Source organism: Mesoplodon bidens (genome assembly GCF_964165515.1).
Source record: "Mesoplodon bidens genome assembly, chromosome: 15".
Classification (NCBI taxonomy): Eukaryota; Metazoa; Chordata; class Mammalia; order Artiodactyla; family Ziphiidae; genus Mesoplodon; species Mesoplodon bidens.
In genome coordinates, this window is record NC_138171.1 from 50,681,471 (window position 1) to 50,705,422 (window position 23,952).

At 40.8% G+C, this 23,952-nt stretch overlaps 1 protein-coding gene across 4 annotated transcripts in view; it reads right to left on the reverse strand.

Moving 5' to 3' along the window:
• Positions 1-5,824: 5,824 nt before the first annotated feature.
• REXO5 (RNA exonuclease 5) overlaps positions 5,825-23,952 on the reverse strand; it is a 41,677-nt gene continuing 23,549 nt past the window's right edge. For 3 of the 4 annotated variants that reach the window (XM_081257833.1, XM_081257834.1, XM_081257832.1), the window contains exons 14-20: positions 15,503-15,607; positions 14,868-15,005; positions 11,360-11,452; positions 10,512-10,728; positions 10,081-10,265; positions 9,045-9,163; positions 5,825-6,139 (exon numbers count right to left, since the gene is read on the reverse strand). In XM_081257833.1, the coding sequence (XP_081113959.1) occupies positions 6,058-6,139; positions 9,045-9,163; positions 10,081-10,265; positions 10,512-10,728; positions 11,360-11,452; positions 14,868-15,005; positions 15,503-15,607 (939 nt within the window). In that variant the 3' untranslated portion in view covers positions 5,825-6,057. The remainder of the gene's footprint in view (positions 6,140-9,044; positions 9,164-10,080; positions 10,266-10,511; positions 10,729-11,359; positions 11,453-14,867; positions 15,006-15,502; positions 15,608-23,952) is intronic. The other variant, XM_081257835.1, reaches the window with a different exon arrangement.

The following is a 23,952-nucleotide window of genomic DNA, read 5'->3' on the forward strand; positions in this document are numbered from 1 at the left end:
ACCCTGCCTTAACCCACTGAGGTGATGAGTCCACTACTCATGTGACCCTCCACCTTTGTGGATTCCTCTTGGTTTGTGACCAATGTGTCTGTTTCTTGAAGTTGTACAAATTTGTTGACAAAAGTCAATACTTTGATTTTTATTCTCTGCACTGTTGCACTCTCCAAATGGCTCCTTGAATTTTTTTATTAACTTGTTACACATATTACTGTCACTTTTTTATTTGGAAGGTAACCTGCTATTGGACTTAATAAATTTGTTTACTTGACTATTGACAATTCTGCAAAAAACAAAAACAAAAAACCAACCCCCAAACAAAAAAAAACAGTGACTTCATTCTGGGGTGAGCTTTACCCACCAGGAGCCTCTTCCACCAACCTACTGGATGGCAAATCCTGTGCTTTGTAAAATAATCCAGATGGTACAGGATCCCCAGCTACAAACATGGATTGTTGACCTCCCACTCACCAAACTTAATGGCTTTTGGAGTCCCAGGACTTGTAGGCAAGAAGCAAATGAGTCCTCACAGGGCCACTACCTAAACAGTCTTACCTTAGCAACTGATGTCGATTCCCTCGAAGAATAAAAAGTGAACACTGTTCTAAATGGTTCGCTCCTACATCTATTAGGTTGGCAGTGATTAAGGCAAAGGAGGCAAGCTGAAAACTGTCAAGTGCTACTGCTCTGTGACCTTTGGCAAGTTAAATTCTGCATTTCCTTTTAGTCATCTGCAAAATCAAGAGACTTATTTCTATCAGTGTTAGGATTTAGAAGAACATCTGTGATTTATAAAGCACCTAAGACACATAAGTTTAAGGTTTCCAAAAGGCTGTTAGGTGAGTAATGCAGGGACTCCAGAGAAGAAGGTTGGCATGGTCACACACAACCCTTCACAAGTCACTGCCCCTCTTGGGGGCTCAACTTCCCTCTGTGCCACACTGGGAGGATGGGGGGCTTAGACTAACATGATCCCTGATGGCTCCATCTGGCTCTTACATTCTGGAAGTCTAATTGTGGTACATCTTAGCTTCCTTTCATTGTATTTTCTGTCTAGTTATTGTTTATGCTCAGGAAAGCTATTGGCTAGCCATCTTAAAGGCTAGGTAGGGCCTTTGATGCAGGCCCTAGTGGCCTTCCCAAAGATTCCCAGCCAGCCTCATATGGGTATCTTCTAAAAATAAGTACAGTGGTGGCATGAGATGTGCTTTTATTTTTCTTTTCAGTTGGAAAGGGCTTAGGAGTCATGACTACCTCCTCTTTCTAGCTAGGAGAGGGTTATAAGGTTTCCTCAATGAACTGGAATTTTTCTTCTCGTATTACCAAGGTCAGCATCAGATGGAGGCTGGAAGGAAATCTAGGGGGTGACTTTCCTCACTTAAAAAAGTAAACCTTCAAAACATGTACTTGGGCCTCCCTGGTGGCGCAGTGGTTGAGAGTCCGCCTGCCGATGCAGGGGATACGGGTTCGTGCCCCGGTCTGGGAGGATCCCATATGCCGCGGAGCGGCTGGGCCCGTGAGCCATGGCCTCTGGGCCTGCGCGTCCGGAGCCTGTGCTCCGCAACGGGAGAGGCCACAACAGTGAGAGGCCCGCATACCGCAAAAAGAAAAAAAAAAAACAAAAAAACAAAAAAACAAAAACATGTACTTATTTTCCCAGTTGGCTCTTGGGCTTGTGTCTTCTTTGGCTCTTCTGAGCTACTGAGCCCAGCCAAGGCCTTACAAATAGAGGTGTGGGGAATAATAAAGTGAAGATTACTGATTTGGGTGCCTATATAGAACATGGAGCTATTCAAAGTGTTGTCTTGGTGCTGTATGGCTAAAATCCAATTTTTGACTAGATGAGGGATAAGCAATTAATTCACACTATCACCAGATAAACATAACAGTATGTGGAATGGTATACTGAAGGTAGTGCTGAGGGTTCAGAGGAGAACAGTAGTCAACTCAGCACTGGCCTCTTCCTTCCTCCCAAATCCAGCTGCCAAAGCACATGGCTGGGTGAGCTCTAGAAGTCATTCTTTAGCTCTGGATTTTGACCTAGGTCCTAAAGAGTTAGTCTGCCTGGGAAGTTAAGGCAAGAGAGCCAGCCTAACCCCTCTCCCACTTCCTTTCCTTTGCTATGACTTCTGAGGATGCCCTGTCTTATGAAAGCCATAAGGCTCTTACGTGGGTTTAACATTCTTCCTATGTAATGTTCCAACCTTGATTCTCTTCTTACCTTAGGGGTGCTAAGAAAGCCCTAGTGGAATATGGCAGCAATGCAGGGAGCAGCAGAGCACCTAACTCTGCATAGTGTTCTCTAATCCATGCTGATGAGGACTTTATGGGCCCACGTTTATCTGGGGTGGTGCTGCTGAAATTGCTAGTATATTACAATACAGAGCTACAAAGTAAAATGGTACTAGTGTTAAGACACGACAGAAGAACACATAGACACAAGGCTCTTGTGTACACAGACTTACATAAATAATGCAGCCTCCTTTACTGAGTAAAGATAGATAATTGGATAAAATCTAAATATTTGGGGGAAAGTTACATATATCAAAATAAGTTCCAGGAGGAATAAGGTATATGTGTAAAAAATCATTAAAAAAACAATATATGTATGTGATATATATTATCAATGGGTATTAAGTTGATCTCTGGATCAGTCAAAATGTTTTAAGCATAAAAGCAAATAGAAAAAAATGAAAGACAAGAACAAACTTCTAATACTACCTTAAAAAACTAGAAACATTTTTGCAATAATTGACAAATGGACACTATACTTAATGTGTAAAGAGACCTTAAAAATTCAGAATGGGAAATTCATTATGGAAAAGACAACAGAAACATGAGCAAAGGATATGGACAACTCTCTAAAGAAAAACAATTGGCCAAAACCTTCTGGAAAAAATAGCAGATGACAATCTAAAGGGTATTCAAATAAACAGAAATTAAACCTATAATGAAAAACTTTTTTAATCTGTCAAATTAACAAAGATTTGAAACAAATTGATGCTAGCAAACACAAGGTAAAAACTTTCCTGGAATTAAAAAATCCTTCAGTGTTCATACTTTTTTAAAAAGCCCAGTAATTTCACTTCTAGGAATTTTTCCTCAAGAAATAATTATCTGCCAAAGATGTATGTGCAAGGATATGATTGGCAGCATCATTTGGGAACAACTTAGTGCCAACCATAGGGGACTGTTTTAGAAATTATGGCACACATCAACATGTTGGAATATTATGCAGCTATTAAAAACTGCTTTTGAATAATGGAAAAAGTATGATAGAAGATTGACTGAGTGGTGGGATTAGATATGGTTTTAACTTTTCTAGATTTTTCAAGTTTCCATTAATGGATTTCCTTTATAATAGGGAAGAGAATTTACAAAAAGGGGGACAAAAGGAAATGAAAATGACATGGCTGAGTGTCCTACTAAACAACCCCACTATGAGTGAGGAGGCCAGAAAGTTGGGGAGTAATATGTTCAAAGCCTAAACCAAGTGTTCTGTGAAAACCCTTCAAGTTGCCTTTCCCCCACCAAATGAGAAGCTGCTCCTGCAGCTGCCTTGGCAGCTCTGCATTGGCTGCCTAGAAGGGTGTGGGAGGAAAAATGCACAAACGCACTTATGAATGGAATGTGTGTTTTGCAAGAGGCCAAGTTGGCAGCTTTGGCTTCCAAAAGGTGGGAGCATCAGCTGAAAGAACAGTGTGTGCAGACCGGGGCCTCAGAGACCTTATGGTCCAGGCCTATCTCTGTAGAGTTCTAGAGTTGGGGGCCTGTGGGGAAACTTCCACCCCCACCCATCCAGGAAAAGGAATGGCCTTGGCTGTTCCTAGGAGCAAAGGGAGTGCTCTTGGCACAGGGAACCTTCATCTGCTCTGTGAATATGCAGTTGGAAGATGATCCTCAATAAAATGTAGGTTTTCCCTAATTTAATTCTCACAACAACCTTATGAAGTAGGTACTAATGTTGCCATCTTTAAAATGAGGAAACTGAAGGGAGCTCCCTGGTGGTCTAGTGGTTAGGATACCAAGCTTTCACTGCTGTAGCCAGGGTTCAATCCCTGGTCGGGGAACTGGCAAGCTCAGTGGCATGGCCAAAATAAAAAAAATAAAAAATAAAATGAGGAAACAGGCTCAGAGAGGGCAAATAATTCATACATATCCCACTATTTGGTCATTTTCCACAAACTGAATCTTTAAATATTCATAATAATCCTTAAAAGTAGATATATCCTCATTTTATACAGCTGTAGAAATGGACTCAAACAAGGTTAAGTGACTGGCCCAGGAGCACAGCTGAAGTGCCAACGTAGACAGACACTTATTTTGTCTCAGGACTGGAGTCTCAAGAGGTAAACAGCAGCTGAACTCCCACAGCTTTGGAGCTCAGCTGCAGGGGGAAAGAATCCAGCAACATTGTTTCAAGATGTTCTCAAGGCCTTGCAGCTGAGGTCAGCAGTATACCTGGGGAACTTCACTCTTTACAGGGGAACTTCATCCAAAATCACAAAATCAAGAGCTTCAGTTCTGGCTCCTGGTTCCCAACTTCCAGATCGTACAGAAGTTGCATTTAAAGGATTAAACACTGCCTCAAATGCCCAACCTTGAGAGTTATTTTATTTTTTTCTAACTATGAAAGCAATATATGATGACTTAAAAAAAAAAAAACGGCCTATATACAGAAGAGCATTTGGTAAAATCGAATCTGCCAATCCCACTAGCCAGAGACAAATACTGTTCACATTTTGGTATATAGCCTTCCAGGTTTTGTTCCAAGGCTGTGCATATCTTTGTATAGTTTTTTCTGCTCAAACTATACAGATTATCCTGCAACTCTCCATGCTTTATACAACCTATAATATACTATAAATGCACAATCTCATCTTCACAACAATCCTATAAGATGTATACCATTATTTTGTACCAAGCACAGAGATGTTAAATAATTTACAGTAATTCAAGCTCACCTAACTAAAAAGTAGGAAAGCTGGAATTCAGAGTCTAGCAGTTTGGATCCAGAGGTCTACTGCTGCTTCTTGTAGATCTCTTTCACTAGAGATTTTATTTACACACACATGTGCATGCACACACACATAATTTTTAAAAATAGCTACCTAGAATTCCATTGAATAACCCCATGACATCTCCTCCATACATGTTTTTGAGGATATTACTCTAGGAGTGGAATTGCAGGGTCCCAGTGTAGACAGAAATTTAACAAGATTTTTTGTAATGATACATACTACCTGCCAGATTAATTCATCTCTTCTGGAGGGCAGCTAATATCTGTATCAGTTTTGGAACTGTGTGTGCCTGTGCCCATGTCCTTTCCAACACAGAATGTTGACAATTTGAGAGTTGATAAAAAAAAAAAAGCAAAGGCTTTTACTGAAATTAAAGCTTCTAAGGGGGAGCTCTGGTGTGATGGAGGCACCTGTTGGTAAAGGGTAAGACTGCAGTCTCACTCCGAAAGGAAGGAAGCATTCCTGAAAATTGAATTGAAAGGGGGCTTCCTGGATTGGTTAAAAGCTAAAAGAGTCAGTCTTCAACCTTGCTCTGGTGGACCTGCCAGATTCGCAGTCAGCCTATCTTTTTCCTTCAATGTTATAAAAGCGATTAATAGAAAACACTTTGCCTTACAGAAATTTGCTTCACAGATGTTACCACTTTGACAAACTACGTAATACCTGGGTTTTCTCCACAGAGAAGTCACTCCTCCTGGTTTCCTTACCTATATACGGTATACCATTTAATAGGAGTGCTACATGAAATAAGCACCTGCTGTAATACCTGCGTATAAACCCACTGACACAAAGAAAGTACAAACTGGTTTCCTCCCCTCACCTTGTCTTAAGATGAGGAATGTCTGAATTTTAGGCATTTATTGAAAATTTGTACATGTCATATAAGTGGACTAGACTCCTTAAGCTGGTACAATGTTTCCACAAACTGTCTACTATATAGAGGTCTGGCAGCCTCTGGAGTGCCTGCAGCCTGACCAAATTCTCTGCCATTGCCCATGAGGGATTAAGAAATGTGGCACATGGAAAATGGTGGGCAGACTCACAAACACTTGTTTGGGGTGTTGCCTTCCTCTTCATCTTTTATTCCCATCAGTCCTAGGCCAGAGAGTGATCCATGAGTGCTGCAACAGATGAGGAGTAACGATAGTTTTTGTCGACAGGGTTGAATGAATAGTTATAGACTAAGAGGAAAAAGGTGGTTTTTTTGATATGCGTATGTGCCATGGGGCAGGGGGCAGGCAGGTAGACAGCTTATGGAAAGCTGCCTGCTGAAAATGGTCCAATGGAAAGAATATTGACTAGTCCCAGATGCCTAGAATCAAATCATAGCTCTGCCACTTAACAGATGTGAGGCACATCTCAACTAAGGGTGAATGATCTCAAACTAAGACTCAGTTTCTTCAACTATAAAGAAATATTAAATATTTAAATTACTATCTCACAGGGCTTTTGTGAGGACTACAGACAATAATAGCTAACATGTTAACATATATGGAGCACCTACTGCATGTCAAGCAGTTAGGACTCTGTATGTGTTCTCATTTAATCCTCCAAACAGCTAGTGTACCTTATATAGATACTGATATAGATACAATTGTTACATCCACTTTTCAAATAAAAAAACAGGCTTATAGGCATGATATAACTTGCTCAAGTCACACAACCATTAAATGACAAAACCAGGTAATAATGGCAGTCTGTCATCAGAATCCTTTTAAACTGCTATTAGAATTTTGTTTGCTTTACTTAAAACACTTTTGTAGCACCTATCACGTGCCAGGCACTGTTTGAAAAACTTTACAAGACGTTAACTTTTAATAATGTATGTTGTAAAACACCTAGCACAGTGCTTAGAATTTAGGAGTCATCCGGTACATATTAGTTCCCTGCCACCATGTAGTGAATATTCTTGGAATTGGGTGAGAGCGCTGAGGTGCTCTCCAAGGCAAAGGAGGCAGAAATGAGCAAAGACAAACACAGAATCTGTCTCCACCTGATGTCTGAACTTAAGCTAACAAGCCACAGGCCTTTTGGCTATGGAGGACTGGAGCTCTAAGTGCTGGAGAGTGGCTCTGGACCTAGAGACCATCAGAATTCAAATATTAATTGTGCACTTACTAGCTGGGTGACCTTAGGCAAGTTGCTTAATCTGAGCCTTTTTCTCATCTTGTTAAATGGAGATTCAACAACCTTAACCAAAACCGCATACAAAAGCACTTAGCAGTACTTGACACATTAAGGGTTTAATGAATTATGGCAATTATTAATATTTTCAGTATTAATTTTAGCAGTCGCCAGAAGTATAAGGATTAAGAGCTGAGTCAGGCTCCCAGCACGAGGAAACCTTCTACTCTCCTTGCTACTCCTTCTTCCTGAGCCACTTTTACCCTTTCCCAAGTGTTATCTGCTGGCATCATGGAGAGAGGTGCACAGATGAGGCCCAGAGAAGTCAGTCACACAGCAAGCTTATAGTCTGGGGAAATGCATGCTCCTGCTGCTGGGTTTGATCATTATGGCTATGGAAATCAGAGTGCAACTAACTTTTAAAACAAAGGAGTAACAGCAGGTTTTGTTACTACAGGATTTGCTCTTTCCAGAGTTTTCTCCTGACTTGTCAAACATGCCTTAGGACCTCTGCCTCAGTCAGAACCTAAGCCTTTTTTGCTCCCTGACCCAATGCTCCCTCCTCTAAGCCCTCATCCCCTGAGAACATCCCAGCTACTTCTGGAAGAAGAAAGCTTTGGCGCTCTCTTGGCTTAGTTTACCTACACAATGGGGAACTACACGCTAAGTATTCCACTAGGTACACGAAAACCCGTATTTTACCCCTACCTCCATACACTGGCTCTGAGAAGTTTTGTCCAGGCAAGTTTGCCCCTCAGGGTCCAAGCTCTTAAACAAAAAGCTTTCTTTTTTCTTTCTTTGGCAATTTTTGGTCACTTTTAAACCTCTTGCTGTTAAGTCTACCCATAAGCCTGTTTGAAGTATATCAGTCTAAGATTTTTTTTTTTTTTGCTGTAAAACCTAGTACTTATTTCTGTTTCTCAGAGACTGTAATTCTCTCAAGCTGCCCAGCAGGTAGCCTGTTTCACTAGTGGCCCTAATACATGTTACAAGAATTTTATGAGAGGAAGTTAACTTCTGATCCAGGCTTCAAGGCCTGAGGCATTCATGTTTTGCCACCTGGGACCTTGGGCCTGTGAAAGAATCCTAGAATGTCAGAATTTTAAGGGACTTTAGAAATAATACAATCCAGTGATTTTCAAACTGTGCTTTTGTCAGAAAAAGCACTCTTTCCCTCTCTCTCTCGTCCCCCAGCATACACATTCATTCATATACCTACTCATCCATTTCAGAATTGCTCATCTTTATGCCTTAGTAAAGATTTAACATCAATTTTTCTTTTAAAGAAAGGGTTTTATAGTTTCAAGCATTTGAAAATTACTGATTTACTCCAAATCCCTCATTTTACCAAAGGGAAATTGAGATCCACAGTGGGAAAGTGGCCTGGCCACTACTTGTCAGCAGAGATAGGTGATACAGCTGTGACTGGACCCAGAGTCCTGCTCCAGTATCCCTCAGGCTTAGAAACAGAAAAACAGGCCCTATCTCTTAAAAGTTAACAGAAATGGTAAAGGGGGCAAGGGCAGGGAAGGCAGGAACACACTCCTGATATGTGGCAAAGGTAGGTTATAGTCACATCTAAGCCTGGGCCTTGCCCTCGAACTTCTTGACCATTTTTACTCAAGTGCCTCTTGTTCCAGAGAGGCTGCAGGACCTAAGACCTCTGCCTTTAAACCGGGATGAGCTGTCTCCTTGAGGGACCACTAAGTGTAGTTATAAGAGCAAATATGAGTAACATGGGGAGACAGTATCTCTCTCTTAGAGCTGTGAGAGTTAAGAGATGATTCATTTCAGTTTTCGTTTATGTGCCTGGACGTCAACAAAAGGCTTTTCTCCAAGAAAAGCTTAAGTCCAGAGAGTCCAGAGGTCAGAATCATGAAGGGGCAACCCTTCAGTCCTTACCTCTCAGTTCCTGGCAGCAGGATGAGGCAGAGGGTGCCTGAGCACAGGCTGTGGTAGAGCTTTCGTATCTTCCTGCCCCAGTGCCAGACTGCTATCTTTGGGTGGTCCACCTTCAGCATCTAGAATCAAAGCCCGGTGTTGACACTCAGTCAGAGTACCCACCGCTGACCTTTGGAGGGACTGCAACATTCCTCCTCAGGCTCCCGGGAAAGGCTCTGTACAAATCCTCAGTCTGAAGCCAGAGTCTATACTGCAGGGTTCCTTGTCCACTCCAGCATCCCCAGACCTCCAAGTCAGTTTAGGGTCCTGAGTTAGGGAAACCAAATCACTAAGGAGAGCTCTAGTCTGGCCTCTGACATTAAGTATCTCTGTGACCTGGACAAAGTCGCTCACCAGCTCTGGTGTCTATTTCTCATCTGCTAAGTGTGGGACATTAGACTACGGCAGGGCTTCCCAAACTTAAACCATTCACCTTCTATCTTCACCCTTCTGTTGCATATTCCCTAATGGTTTTCTTTATCAATTTCTTCCTTAGCTTCGTCTAAGTAATACTATACGTGAAATCACACATTCAATGTGGTGGTTGCATACTTTAATGAATGTTAGAAAAACAAGTTCATAACAATAAAAGTGAAAAAAAGAGGTCCATCTATGACCACCAAAAATCATATTGTGTATGTATGTACTCAGGAAACCCTAGATCACTAAAGACTTGTCCAGCTCTCCAACTTCCTGTATTAACCTCGCAAAGTCCCTTGGAGAGACACCTGGAGAACCTGATTTTAGCAAGTTTGGAGGGGGCAAAAGTATAAGAGATCTTGGAGAAAGAAAGGTGTGTCCAGGGCTGGAAGACACTGGAGAGTGAAGTAAGACTAGTGGCAGGGCAGGAAAAAAAAGATTGAAGGCTTAAGTGTTACTTGAGCAGGACTATCCTGTCTAATTTCCATAAACATCAGAAGGCCAACCACCAGAGCCAGCAAACCAAGGTAGCTAGCTACCTTTCCCCGCTAACCCCAGGATACATTTAATCACTCACCTGCAAGGCCTCCTGCTCCGAGGGGGGAGGTATGACACGAAGCCCTGGGGGCCTTGATTCAGGAGGTAAGCCCCTGAGCCATGAATGGAGGTGCCTGGGGGTTAGGGCATGCCTGCCTTTCAGCTTCCAGTTCTTGCCTGTGAGAATGCCAAGGGCCCTCTGGGCATTGCCAAAAGTTTTGAATCCTGAAAACAAGAATACCCCCTTCAGTTATTAAGGACCAAAACAAAAACAAAAACAAAAACAAAAAAACCTGATCACCATCCAAGCTGGAGCCCATCCAGAGCCAGGGGAGAAGGACAAAATCAGGAGATGTTGACCTGGTCCAGCCCAGGAGGGATTACTTGTTGAACATTTCCTTTCTCTGACCTCATGTTACCACCATCTCTAATCTCTTTCCCCAAGGCTATATTCGATGGCAATAGACTTACTCAAGAAACAGAATTTTTTCTGCTTTCCATTTTTAAGATCTTTAGGCAAGATCACAGCTTCCAGGCCCAGGAAGAGGCTGGACTGTTGCAACAGGTGTTCCTTGAAGGTTTCACTCACTCCAGACAGGTATATAGTACCTCGGTTCTCAGAATCTTGTTCCAGCTCATTCACAAGGGTGTCACAATCAAGGGTGAGCTCTGTCACAGGCCTCTGTACCTAACCAAGGAAAGATGGCATTAATGGTAGAAAAGTCACCACTTCAAACCCCAGGCCTGTTACATACTAGCAAGTAGCTTAATTCTGCAGCTTCCTTATCTATACAAGGAACCTAATGATAACTGCCCCAAAGGACTATGGTAGAAACTTAATAGATAAATTAATACAAAATGTAAATATTTTTGTGTAAATAATACTCTCTTCCCTTTCCTTCTCTCCCCCACCAACTGCAATCAGTTCTCTGCCTTCTACACCAATGAAATTGTTTAATTGCATAAGAAACATCAAAATACCATTTGATTCCCCTGAAAGCTAAAGGGCAACCACAAAAAAACCACCCAGAACAAACCATTTGGGGCCTAAGTAGTGATAAAGAGTACATGGAAGATGTAGCCCAGGCTGATTTTGACAAAAATGAAAAGATATCATGTCTTAGGTCACCACTATAAGAATGCCGGCCTTGGCTGAAGGCTTTCCATAACAGAAAATCTTGTGTCTTAAGCCTCTCAAGGGTGCTTGCCTAAGCTGTTATGTCTTAGGGTGCTGTAAATACAGGCTTGAGTAAATACAAGTATTGAAAATACAGGATTGAGTGAAGTGTACTACTTTATGCTTTCTCTGGCAACCCTACCTTGATGCAGGTACCTTCTACCAGGCTGCCATCCAAAGACTCTATGGCCAGCTGGGCACCTTCCAGGACTTCGTATTGTATACAGAGATGTGGCTGCAGAAAAATCAAGATTTCCTTACTTTTGCTTTCCAGGCTCAAACTGCCAGAGACGGGGCTAGGAACGGGGCCCACCTAAATTACAGTGGCCAGAGCCACGAGAATGGATGTTCTTGATGTGTTGGGCTAGACGGTGATCACAGACCATCAATTTTAAGTGGAATCATTATGGTTCAGGGCTTGGTTTCTCAGAAAATAATCTTGTCACTTAAAATTGAAGGCTTCTCTCCCTAGGTGGTATGGGGAAAGCACTAACAAATTCTTTACTACCCAACTTGATGTTCATACCATTTTTTATTATTATTATTATTATTATTTTTTGCGGTATGCGGGCCTCTCACTGGTGTGGCCTCTCCCGTTGCGGAGCACAGGCTCCAGATACGCAGGCTCAGTGGCCATGGCTCACGGGCCCAGCCGCTCCACGGCATGTGGGATCTTCCTGGACTGGGGCACGAACCCATGTCCCCTGCATTGGCAGGCGGACTCTCAACCACTGCGCCACCAGAGAGGCCCCCATACCATTTATTATTAGTCACTAAAGTTACCACTGCAAGTCACAGGTAGAGATTCCCATTTGCCTTATTAGCTTAATTTTAGACAAGCAGCTTTCCTACAAGCTTGGGGAGGTTAAGTTCTTCCACTGGATTTGCATCTTCAAATTGACTGCTTTTGCACTTGATTAACACCAGAGTATCTAAATCTATGTGACGGTCTGAGCCACCGCATCATCATGGAGATTAAAGTGCTCCCATAGAAAAGCTTCATCTTACTGGATTTGGCAATGATTTCCTGAATATGACACCAAAGGCACAGGCAACAAAAAAAATATGAGAAGTTAAACTTTATCAAAATTAAAAGGTGTATCAGAGAACAACCATCAACAATGTCAAAAGGCAGCAAAAAGAATGGGAGAAAATATTTGCAAATCACGTATCTACTGAAGGATTCAGATATAAAATATATAGAGAACTCCAAAAACTCAACACAAGAAAATCAACCCAATTAAAAAATAGGCAAAGGACTTGCATAGACATTTCTCCAAAGAAGATATACCAATGGCCAATAAGCATACAAAGAAATGCTCAACATCACTAATCATTAGGGAGCTGCAAGTCAAAACCATGAGATACTATTAATACTTCACATCCATTAGGATGGCTACTATCTAAACAACCCCACCCCCAAACCAAAAACAACAACAAAAAAGCCAAGTGTCAGGGGAATTCCTGGCGGTCCAGTGGTTAGGACCCCCTAGCTTCCAATGCAGGGGGCACAGGTTTGTTCCCTGGTCAGGGAACTAAGATCCCACATGGGGCGCAGCCAAAAACAAAAACAAACAACAAAAAAGACAAAAACAAAAGAAACCCAAGTGTCAGCTGGAATATGGAGAAGTTGGAACCCTTGGCATTGCGGGTGGGAATGTAAAATGGTGCAGCTGCTATAGAAAACAGTATGGCAGTTCCTCAAAAAATGAAATGAATTATCATTTAACCCAGAAATTCCACATCTGTGTATATCACCCAAAAGAACTGAAAACAGGGACTCAAACAAATACTTGTACATCCATGTTCGTTTCATAGTAGCATTATTCAGGATGGTTAAAACGTGGAAATAATCCAAATGTCCATCGATGGACGAATACATAAACAAAATGTGGTATAATCATACAATGGAATATAATTAAGCCTTGAAAAGAAATGAAATTCTGATACATACTACATCATGGGTGAAACCTGAAGACATTATGCTAAGTGAAATAAGCCAGACACAAAAGGACAAATATTGTAGGATTCCAATTATATGATATACATAGAGTAGTCAAATTTATAAGACAGGAAATACAATAGTAGTTAATAGGCCTGGGAGAAACGGGACTGGGGAGTTACTGTTTAAAGGGTACAGAGTTTCAGTATGGGATGATGAAAAAGTTCTAGAGAGAATGTACTTAATAACACTGAACTATATGTAAAAATGGTTTAAAAGGCAAATTTTATGTATACTTTACAAAAAGAAAGAAAAAAAGAAAAAAAGACAAGCCGACTTACAGGAAGGAGTTACAGTCCCTTGAATACCCTTTCCAATCCCTCAGTCTATGTTCCCAGGGATGATCTTTTTATTTCTGTTTTTAGGTGTAGGAAAGACAATAAAAGATTTGGGGAAAGCACATTTTAAACATCTAGGATTCTGCAGTTAGATCGCTTTGGAGACTTTAATTTTTGCTTCACTTTAATAGTTACTAAACCTAATAGTTATTAGTTATATTATTAGCTATTACACATAATAGTTTAATGCACCAGATTAATAGTTGCCTATATCGAAATTCTAAAGGTATAAAAAAATTTACAGTGAAAAGTCTTCCCCTAACCCCTGTTCCCAGTCACCTCCTCTCTCCCTGGAGGCCTTCATTGTTACCAGTTATTGTATATCATTCTACAGATATTCTAAGTTTTTATTTTCAATTCTTTTCATGGCTTCCTGTCTCATAGTGTTTATAATGTTGTTATTGCTTCATATAGTAACTTTAGTCTTTATCTGACTTCCTGCTATGACCATGAAGATAGAGGCTTACTCATTACATCCTTTTAAAAAGTAAGAATTTTTTAAACCATATACAAGTATTATTTCTTAAAAAGTAAAAATAATTAAACTCTTTATAGGGTTTTTATGTAAGTAACAAACTAATAAACAAAACTTACTCCAAGAGATTGGAGAGCTAACAGCAACAACAACAAAAAGTCCTACTCCTCTAGTATCTTAACCCAGCTATGAGCCTACTTTGGATTTAAGCCCTACAGACTTCCTGGCACATGGAAGCTACTGCTGTTTTTTTTTTTTTTTTTTTTTTTTTTTTTTTTTGCGGTATGTGGGCCTCTCACTGTTGTGGCCTCTCCCGTTGCGGAGCACAGGCTCCGGACGCACAGGCCCAGCGGCCATGGCTCACGGGCCCAGCCGCTCCGCGGCATGTGGGATCTTCCCGGACCGGGGCACGAACCCGTGTCCCCTGCATCGGCAGGCGGACTCTCAACCACTGCGCCACCAGGGAAGCCCCTACTGCTGTTTTTGAAAGGGCATTTTATCATTTAAAGCTGAAGTCACAAGCATGAAGCCCATAAACTACATTAAACCACTAGACATATTTTTTGTCTGGCTTACATAATATTTAAGAAAATTGGAGCCAACAACATGAAAATTGGCAGATTTCTCGATTCTCAAAACAAAAAAATCAGAAGATCTGGCAATATGGGGCACACATTCTTATGGGTCAACACTGTTCCCGTGAGACAGAGCATGTCTCACATTCCAGTTAGTGACAATCAAGCTCAAATCACCAATACTTGAAGGGCCCTAGAAGGCATCTGAATTTCCCACACCAGATTAGAAGGTCAAAATCTAAGTTTCCTTGTCTCATTACCTGGTGGGTTTCAAGAATAAGAGTCACTGACCGGACTGGACCAAAACTCTTAAACAGCCTCTTCAGAGCAATAAGGTTACAGTATTTGCTAAATGGCCCAGCATAGACAGTTGACATCTCCATCCACTTGATCTTCGTCTATAAGAAAAACAACAGAATATAGTAAGGAGGTGGATGTGGAAAGAGAATTAAGTCAAATCTAAAGAAATCATGAGTCAAAACATGGGATAATTCCTTTCAAGCAATTTCTTAACACAAACACTTGCCAAATGTACAAGGATTTGTATACAGGGATTTCATTGCATCATTATTTGGAATAGCAAAAATTTATAAAGTGCAAATGCTGAAAATAGGTATATCATACAATGGAAAACTATGCAGCACAAGGGAAATAAGATTATATAGTGTTATGAACAGATGTGTAAGATATACTGTTAAAGGAAAAAATAAAGTTGCAAAACAGTATATATAGTCTGATTCCCATTTTTATAAAAATGAAAATGGTAATATATTGATACATACAGAAAAAATTTAGAGAAGTATACAGTAAACTTAATGAAGTATGTATTACTTTCCTTAATGGGGGGAGATTATAACAGGTCAAATAAATCATCTAGCAGAACCCGTTCACTTACTGTTTTGCTCATCTCCTCACTGAGGTTGGGTGGAAAGGGTTCAAAAGAGAACTGCACGATGCTGAAGGTAAACAGGGGGATTTCCACTCTAGCCTGCTCAAGAACCTGCAGAAAACAGCACAGCCTGGATGAAGCAGGAACCTAATAGTCTACTGTGGCTCATGGAGGTGAGCCACAGTAATATAAACAATGGTTGTCTTTTTACCCATATTAAAAAGCAATATGAGGCTGACTTCAACGTCCAGAAGAAAATGGTGACACCACACAGCCTTGTAGAAAAACCATATAATCAGGAAAGAGAATAAACAGAATCACATATGACCCAGATCTTTAGCATTACTAAGAAGCAGGCTACTACAATCTTCAAATTACCTCTAAGTAAAGAAACAAGTTAAATTCTGCAAGCCTGTGAATAAAGAGAGGGAGAAGAGATGCAAGAGACTCTGGGGGGAAAAAAAAATCAAGGGGCATGGAAGACTTGGATGAAACAAACAAAATCAGCCACAGAAAGAAAGTACGACAAAATGCCAAAATAATGAACACAGGTCACAACTTTGATAGTTCAAGCACTTAACTACGAGGAAGAGACTTGACAGCCTCAGAGAAGCAGTGCTTCTGGGGAAGAATCAGATATACAGAGAAAAGGCAATACCCTGCTGGAGACACTGCAGTGAAGGAAAAGAAGGAAATAAAGAAATCAGGAGGGAAATTAAGGATCCTGCGGGGGGAAAAAAAATAAAACAAATACCAGTCCCTCCCAAGAGCATTATAAACTTATTTTTCCCAGCACATCTTTCTCAAAAAAAACCCCAACACTTTAAAAAAAGAAAAAGAGAGCATGACATCAGCAAGATAGAGTACAAGGAAGCTTTAAGCCCTCAGTTTTCCATAGACACCAAGTTAACACTATATAGACCAGAATACCTTTGCAACAACTCTAGAGACCAGTCGAGAAGTTACAGCACCCAGAAACAACAACAACAACAACCAGAAGGGACTCCAGCAAAAGGGAAAGGAAAATACGTAGTTTTGTGTACCCGTCTGTCCCTTCCCCTATCTGACCCAGCAGGGCTCGACACAGAGGAAATTTCCCACACTGGGGATCTTCCCTCTGGACAGAAACAAGAGTGGACCACGCAGCCAATGTCATGGCTAGGCTGGGCACTGCCTGAGAGACTAGTTTCTGTCTCACCTGACTCAGAGCACTGATAGGACTGGCAGCCTTGTTTGGAAGCCACTGAAAACATATGCCAATCACCATAGCACATTAGAGCTGCAGTTACAAAGGCAGATGTCAGGAGGAGCAACAGATTGCAAGCTCTGAGGAGAAACAGGGACAAGCTGCTCAGGGAATATGAGACAACTAAAAGCACCTGCACAAGCTCAGAGAAGACACATCCTCAAAGTATGTTTGAGAGGTCCTGAAACCTCAGGCTGAGCTGATTAGTGAAAGTCTACCCTTCCACCATGCCAGGCACTAACAATTGGAGAGGTAGTTGACAAAAAAAAAAAAAAAAGAACTAAAAGAGAACAAAGATAGACAGACAACTAATGAAATCGGAAAGTTATGCATGAACAAAATGAGTATTTCATTAAAGAGACAGCAACTATAAAAAAGAATCAGACACACACTGCGGCGGTGGAGGCAATGGCGGTGGGGTGGAGCGGCCGGCCGAGCACGGGCCAGCAGGGCCACGGGCTGCCAGTGTGCAGTGCCACCAATCCGCCTGCCTGTCCTCTCCTCTTGGAGTGGTGGTGGGGAGGTGAGAAACAGCTACTATTATATGTTGTAAAATGGATGTCTCCTAAAAATTTCCTGAGAAGATGGTGGAGTAGAAGGACATGCGCTCATCCCTCTTGCAAGAGCACCGTAATCACAACTAACTGCTGAACAATCATTGATAGGAAGACAATGGAAGTCACCAAAAAAGATAACTCACGTCCAGTCCAAAGACAAAGGAGAAGGCACAATGAGATGGTAGGAGTGGCCCAATCACAATAAAATCAAATCCGATAACCGCTGGGTGGGTGACTCACAAAATGAAGAACATTATACCACAGAAGCCCACCCATGGGAGTGAAGGTTCTGAGCCCCACGTCATGCTTCCTAACCTGGGGGTCTGGAAACAGGAGGAGGAATTCCCACAGAATTAGACTTTGAAGGCTGGCGGGATTTGACTGCAGGACTCCGACAGGACTGGGAGAAACAGAGACTCCACTCTTGGAGGGCACACACAAAGTAGTGTGTTCATCAGGACCCTGGGAAAGGAGCAGTGACCCCATAGGAGACTGAACCAGACCTACATGCTAGTGTTCGAGGGTCTCCTGCAGAGGCGGGGGGGGTGACTGTGGCTCACCCCAGGGACAAGGACGCTGGCGGCAGAAGTTCTGGGAAGTACTCATTGGCATTAGCCCTCCCAAGAGTCGGCCATTAACTCCACCAAAGAGTCTGTAGGTTCCAGTGCTAGGTTGCCTCAGGCCAAACAACCCACAGGGAGGGAACTCAGCCCCACCCATCAGCAGACAAGCAGATTAAAGTTTTACTGAGCTCTGCCCACCAGAGCAACACCCAGCTCTACCCACCACCAGTCCCTCCCATCAGGAAGCTTGCACAAGCCTCTTAGATAGCCTCATCCACCAGAGGGCAGACAGCAGAAGCAAGAACTACAATCCTGCAGCCTGTGGAATGTAAACCACACTCACAGAAACAAAATGAAAAGGCAGAGGACTTTTTACCAGATGAAGGAACAAGATAAAACCCCAGAAAAACAACTAAATGAAGTGGAGATAGGCAACCTTCCAGAAAAAGAATTCAGAATAATGATAGTAAAGATGATCCAGGACATTGGAAAAAGAATGGAGGCAAAGATCGAGTAGATGCAAGACGTGTTTAACAAAGACCTAGAAGAATGAAAGAACAAACACCTAGAAGAATGAAAGAACAAACAAACAGAGATGAACAATACAACAATTGAAATGAAAAATACACTAGGGCTTCCCTGGTGGCGCAGTGGTTGAGAATCTGCCTGCCAATGCAGGGGACACGGGTTTGAGCCCTGGTCTGGGAAGAACCCACATGCCGCGGAGCAAGTAGGCCTGTGAGCCACAACTACTGAACCTGTGTGTCTGGAGCCTGTGCTCCGCAACAAGAGAGGCCGCGACAGTGAGAGGCCCGCGCGCCGCGATGAAGAGTGGCCCCCACTTGCCGCAACTAGAGAAAGCCCTCGCACAGAAATGAAGACCCAACACAGCCAAAAATAAATAAATAAACAAATAAGTAAATTTATATATATATAAAAAAATACACTAGAAGGAATCAACAGCAGAACAACTGAGGCAGAAGAACAGATAAGTGACCTGGAAGACAGAAAGGTGGAATTCACTGCCGCAGAACAGAATAAAGGAAAAAAGAATGAAAAGAAATGAAGACAGCCTAAGAGACCTCTGGGACAACACTGAACGCACCAACATTAGCATACTAGGGGTCCCAGAAGGAAAAGAGAGAGGGAAAGGACCCGAAAAAATATTTGAAGAGATTATAGTTGAAAACTTCCCTAACATGGGGAAGGAAATAGCCAGCCAAGTCCAGGAAGCACAGAGAGTCCCAAGCAGGATAAACCCAAGGAGAAATATGCCGAGACACGTAGTAATCAAATTGACAAAAATTAAAGACAAAGAAAAATTATTAAAAGCAACAAGGGAAAACCGACAAATAACATACAAAGGAATCCCCATAAGGTTAACAGCAGATTCCTTAGCAGAAACTCTACAAGCCAGAAGAGGGTGGCACAATATATTTAAAGTGATGAAAGGGAAGAACCTACAACCAAGATTGCTCTACCCAGCAAGGATCTCATTCAGATTGACGGAGAAATCAAAAGCTTTACAGACAAGCAAAAGCTAAAAGAATTCAGCACCACCAAGCCAGCTCTACAACAAATGCTAAAGGAACTTCTCTAAGTGGGAAACACAGAAGACAAGGACATACAAAAACAAACCCCAAATAATTAAGAAAATGGTAACAGGAACATATCGATAATTACCTTACATGTGAACGGATTAAATGCTCCAACCAAAAGACACAGGCTCACTGAATGGATACAAAAACAAGACCCATATATATGCTGTCTAAAGAGACCCACGTCAGACCTAGGGACACATACAGACTGAAAGTGAATGGATGGAAAAAGATATTCCATGCAAATGGAAATCAAAAGAAAGCTGGAGTAGCAATATTCGTACCAGACAAAATAGACTTTAAAGAATGTTACAAGAGACAAGAAAAGACACTACATAATAATCAAGGGATCAATCCAAGAAGAAGATATAACAATTATAAAATATATGCACCCAACATAGGAGCAACTCAATACATAGGGCAAATGCTAACAGCTATAAAAGAGGAAATCAACAGTAACACAATTAACAGTGGGGGACTTTAACACCTCACTTACACCAATGGACAGATCATCCAGACAGAAGATTAATAAGGAAACACAAGCTTTAAATGACACAATAGACCAGATAGATTTAATTGATATTTATGGGACATTCCATCCGAAAACAGGAGATTACACTTTCTTCTCAAGTGCACACGGAACATTCTCCAGGATAGATCACATTTTGGGTCACAAATCAAGCCTTAGTAAATTTAAGAAAATTGAAATCATATCAAGCATCTTTTCTGAGCACAACGCTATGAGATTAGAAATAAATTATAGGGAAAAAAACGTAAAAAACACAAACATGTGGAGGCTAAACAATACGTTACTAAATAACCAAGAGATCACTGAAGAAATCAAAGAGGAAATCAAAAAATACCTAGAAACAAATGACAACAAAAACACGATGATCCAAAACCTGTGGGATGCTGCAAAAGCAGTTCTAAGAGGGAAGTTTATAGCACTAGAAGCCTACCTCAAGAAACAAGAAAAATCTCAAATAAACAATCTAACCTTACACCTAAAGGAACTAGAGAAAGAAGAACAAACAAAACCCAAAGTTAGTAGAGGGAAAGAAATTGTAAAGATCAGAGCAGAAATAAATGAAAGAGAAACAAAGAAAACAGTAGCAACGATCAATAAAACTAAAAGTGGTTCTTTGAGAAGAAAAACAAAATTGATAAACCTTTAGCCAGACTCATCAAGGAAAAGAGGGAGAGGACTCAAATCAATAACATTAGTAAGGAAAAAGGAGAAGTTACAACGGACACCCCAGACATACAAAGCATCGTAAGAGACAACTGCAAGCAACTCTGTGCCAATAAAATGGACAACCTGGAAGAAATGGACAAATTCTTAGAAACGTGTAACCTTCCAAGACTGAACCAGGAAGAAACAGAAAAAATGAACATACCAATCACAAGTAATGAAAGTGAAACTGTGATTAAAAATCTTCCAACAAACAAAAGTCCAGGACCAGATGGCTTCACAGGTGAATTCTATCAAATATTTAGAGAAGACCTATCCTTCTCAAACGCTTCCAAAGAACTGCAGAGGAAGGAACACTCCCAAACTCATTCTACGAGGCCAACCATCACCCTGCTACCAAAACCAGACAAAGATACTACAAAAAAAGAAAATTACAGACCAATATCACTGATGAATATAGATGCAAAAATCCTCAACAAAATACTAACAAACCGAATGCAACAACACATTAAAAGGATCATACACCATGATCAAGTGGGATTTATCCCAGGGATGCAAGGATTCTTCAATATATGCAACTCAATCAATGTGATACAACATATTAACATATTGAAGAATGAAAACCATATGATCATCTCAATAGATGCAGAAAAAGCTTTTGACAAAATTCAACACCATTTATGATAAAAACTCTTCAGAAAGTGGGCACAGAGGGAACCTACCTCAACATAATAAAGGTCACATACAACAAACCCACAGCAAACATCTTTCTCAATGGTGAAAAACTGAAAGCATTTCCTCTAAGATCAGAAACAAGACAAGGATGTCCACTCTCGCCACCATTATTCAACATAGTTTTGGAAGTCCTAGCCACGGCAATCAGAGGAGAAAAAGAAATAAAAGGAATACAAATTGGAAAAGAAGACGTCAAACTGTCACTGTTTCTAGATGACATGACACTCTACATAGATAATCCTAAAGATGCCACCAGAAAACTAGTAGAGCTAATCAATGAATTTAGTAAAGTTGCAGGATACAAAATTAATGCACAGAAATCTCCTGCATTCCTATACACTAACAATGAAAAATCAGAAGAGAAATTAAGGAAACAATCCCATTCACCACTGCAACAAAAAGAATAAAATATCTTGGAATAAACCTACCTAGGGAGACAAAAGACCTGTATGCAGAAAACTATAAGACACTGATGAAAGAAATTAAAGATGATACCAACAAATGGAGAGATATACCATGTTCTTGCACTGGAGAAATCAATATTGTGAAAATGACTATACTACCCAAAACAATCTACAGATTCAATGCAATCCCTATCAAATTACCAATGGTATTTTTTATGGAACTAGAACAAAAAATCTTAAAATTTGTACGGAGACACAAAAGATCCCGAATAGCCAAAGCAGTCTTGAGGGAAAAAAATGGAGCTGGAGGAATCAGCTCTGTGATTCAGACTATACTACAAAGCTACAGACATCGAGACAATATGGTAGTGGCACAAAAACAGAAATACAGGTCAATGGAACAGGATAGAAAGCCCAGAGATAAACCCATGCACCTACGGTGAACTAACCTACGGCAAAGGAGGCAAGGATATACAACGGAGAAAAGACAGTCTCTTCAATAAGTGGTGCTGGGAAAACTGGACAGCTACATGTAAAAGAATGAAATTAGAAAACTCCCTAACACCATACACAAAAATAAACTCAATATGAATTAGAGACCTAAATGTAACACCAGACACTATAAAATTCTTAGAGGAAAACATAGGTAGAACACTCTGACATAAATCACAGCAAGATCTTTTTTGATCCACCTCCTAGAGTAATGGAAATAAAAACAAAAATAAACAAATGGGACCTAATGAGACTTAAAAGCTTTTGCACAGCAAAGGAAACTAGAAACAGGATGAAAAGACAACCCTCAGGATGGGAGAAAATATTTGCAAACAAATCAATGGACAAAGGACTAATCTCCGAAATATATAAATAGCACATGCAGCTCAATATTAAAAAAACAAATAACTCAATCAAAAAATGGGCAGAAGAACTAAATAGACATTTCTCCAAAGAAGACATACAGATGGCCAAGAGGCACACGAAAAGCTGCTCAACATCACTGATTATTAGAGAAATGCAAATCAAAACTACAATGAGGTTACCACCTCACACCAGTTAGAATGGGCATCATCAGAAAATCTACAAACAAATGCTGGAGAGGGTGTGGAGAAAAGGGAACCCTCTTGCACTGTTGGTGGGAATGTAAACTGATACAGCCACTATGGAGAACAGTATGGAGGTTCCTTAAAGAACTAAGAATAGAATTACCATATGACCCAGCAATCCAACTACTGGGCATATAACCAGAGAAAACCATAGTTCAAAAAGACACATGCAACCCAGTGTTCATTGCAGCACTCTTTACAATAGCCAGGTCATGGAAGCAAACTAAATGCCCATCAACAGACGAATGGATAAAGAAGATGTGGTACATATATACAATGGAATATTACTCAGCCATAAGAAGAAACGAAATTGGGTCATTTGTAGAGAGGTGGATGGACCTAGAGACTGTCATACAGAGTGAAGTAAGTCTGAAAGAGAAAAACAAGTATTATATATTAACGAATATATGTGGAATCTAGAAAAATGGTACAGATGAAGCAGTTTGCAAGGCAGAAATAGAGGCACAGGTGTAGAGAACAAACGTATGGACACCAAGAGGGAAAAGCAGGTGGTGGGGATGTGGTGGTGGGATGAATTGGGGGAGCTGGGGATTGACATATATACAGTAATATGTATAAAATAGGTAACTTATATAAGAACCTGCTGTATAAAAAAATAAATAAAATAAAATTCAAAAAAAAAAAAAAAGAAAAAAGAACCAAACAAATTCTGCAGCTGAAAAACACATTAAGTGAGTTGGAAGATTCACTAAAGGGGTTCAACATCAGACTTGATCAGGCAAACTTGAAAACAGATCTTTGAAGTCATTAAGTTAAAGCAAAAAAAAAAAAAAGAATGAAGAAAAGGAAACAGAGTCTAAGAGCCTTTGGGACACCATCTTTAGGACCAATTTACAAATTATAGGAGTCCCAGAAGAAGAGAGAAAGGAGCAGAGAGCTTATTTGAAGAAATAATGGCTGAAAACCCTCCATATCTGAGGAAAGAAATGAACATACAAATTCAATAAGCTGAGAGATCTCCAAGAAAGATAAATCCAAAGAGACCCACACAAAGACACATTACAATCAAATTGTTAAAAGTCAAAATTAGAGAATCTTGG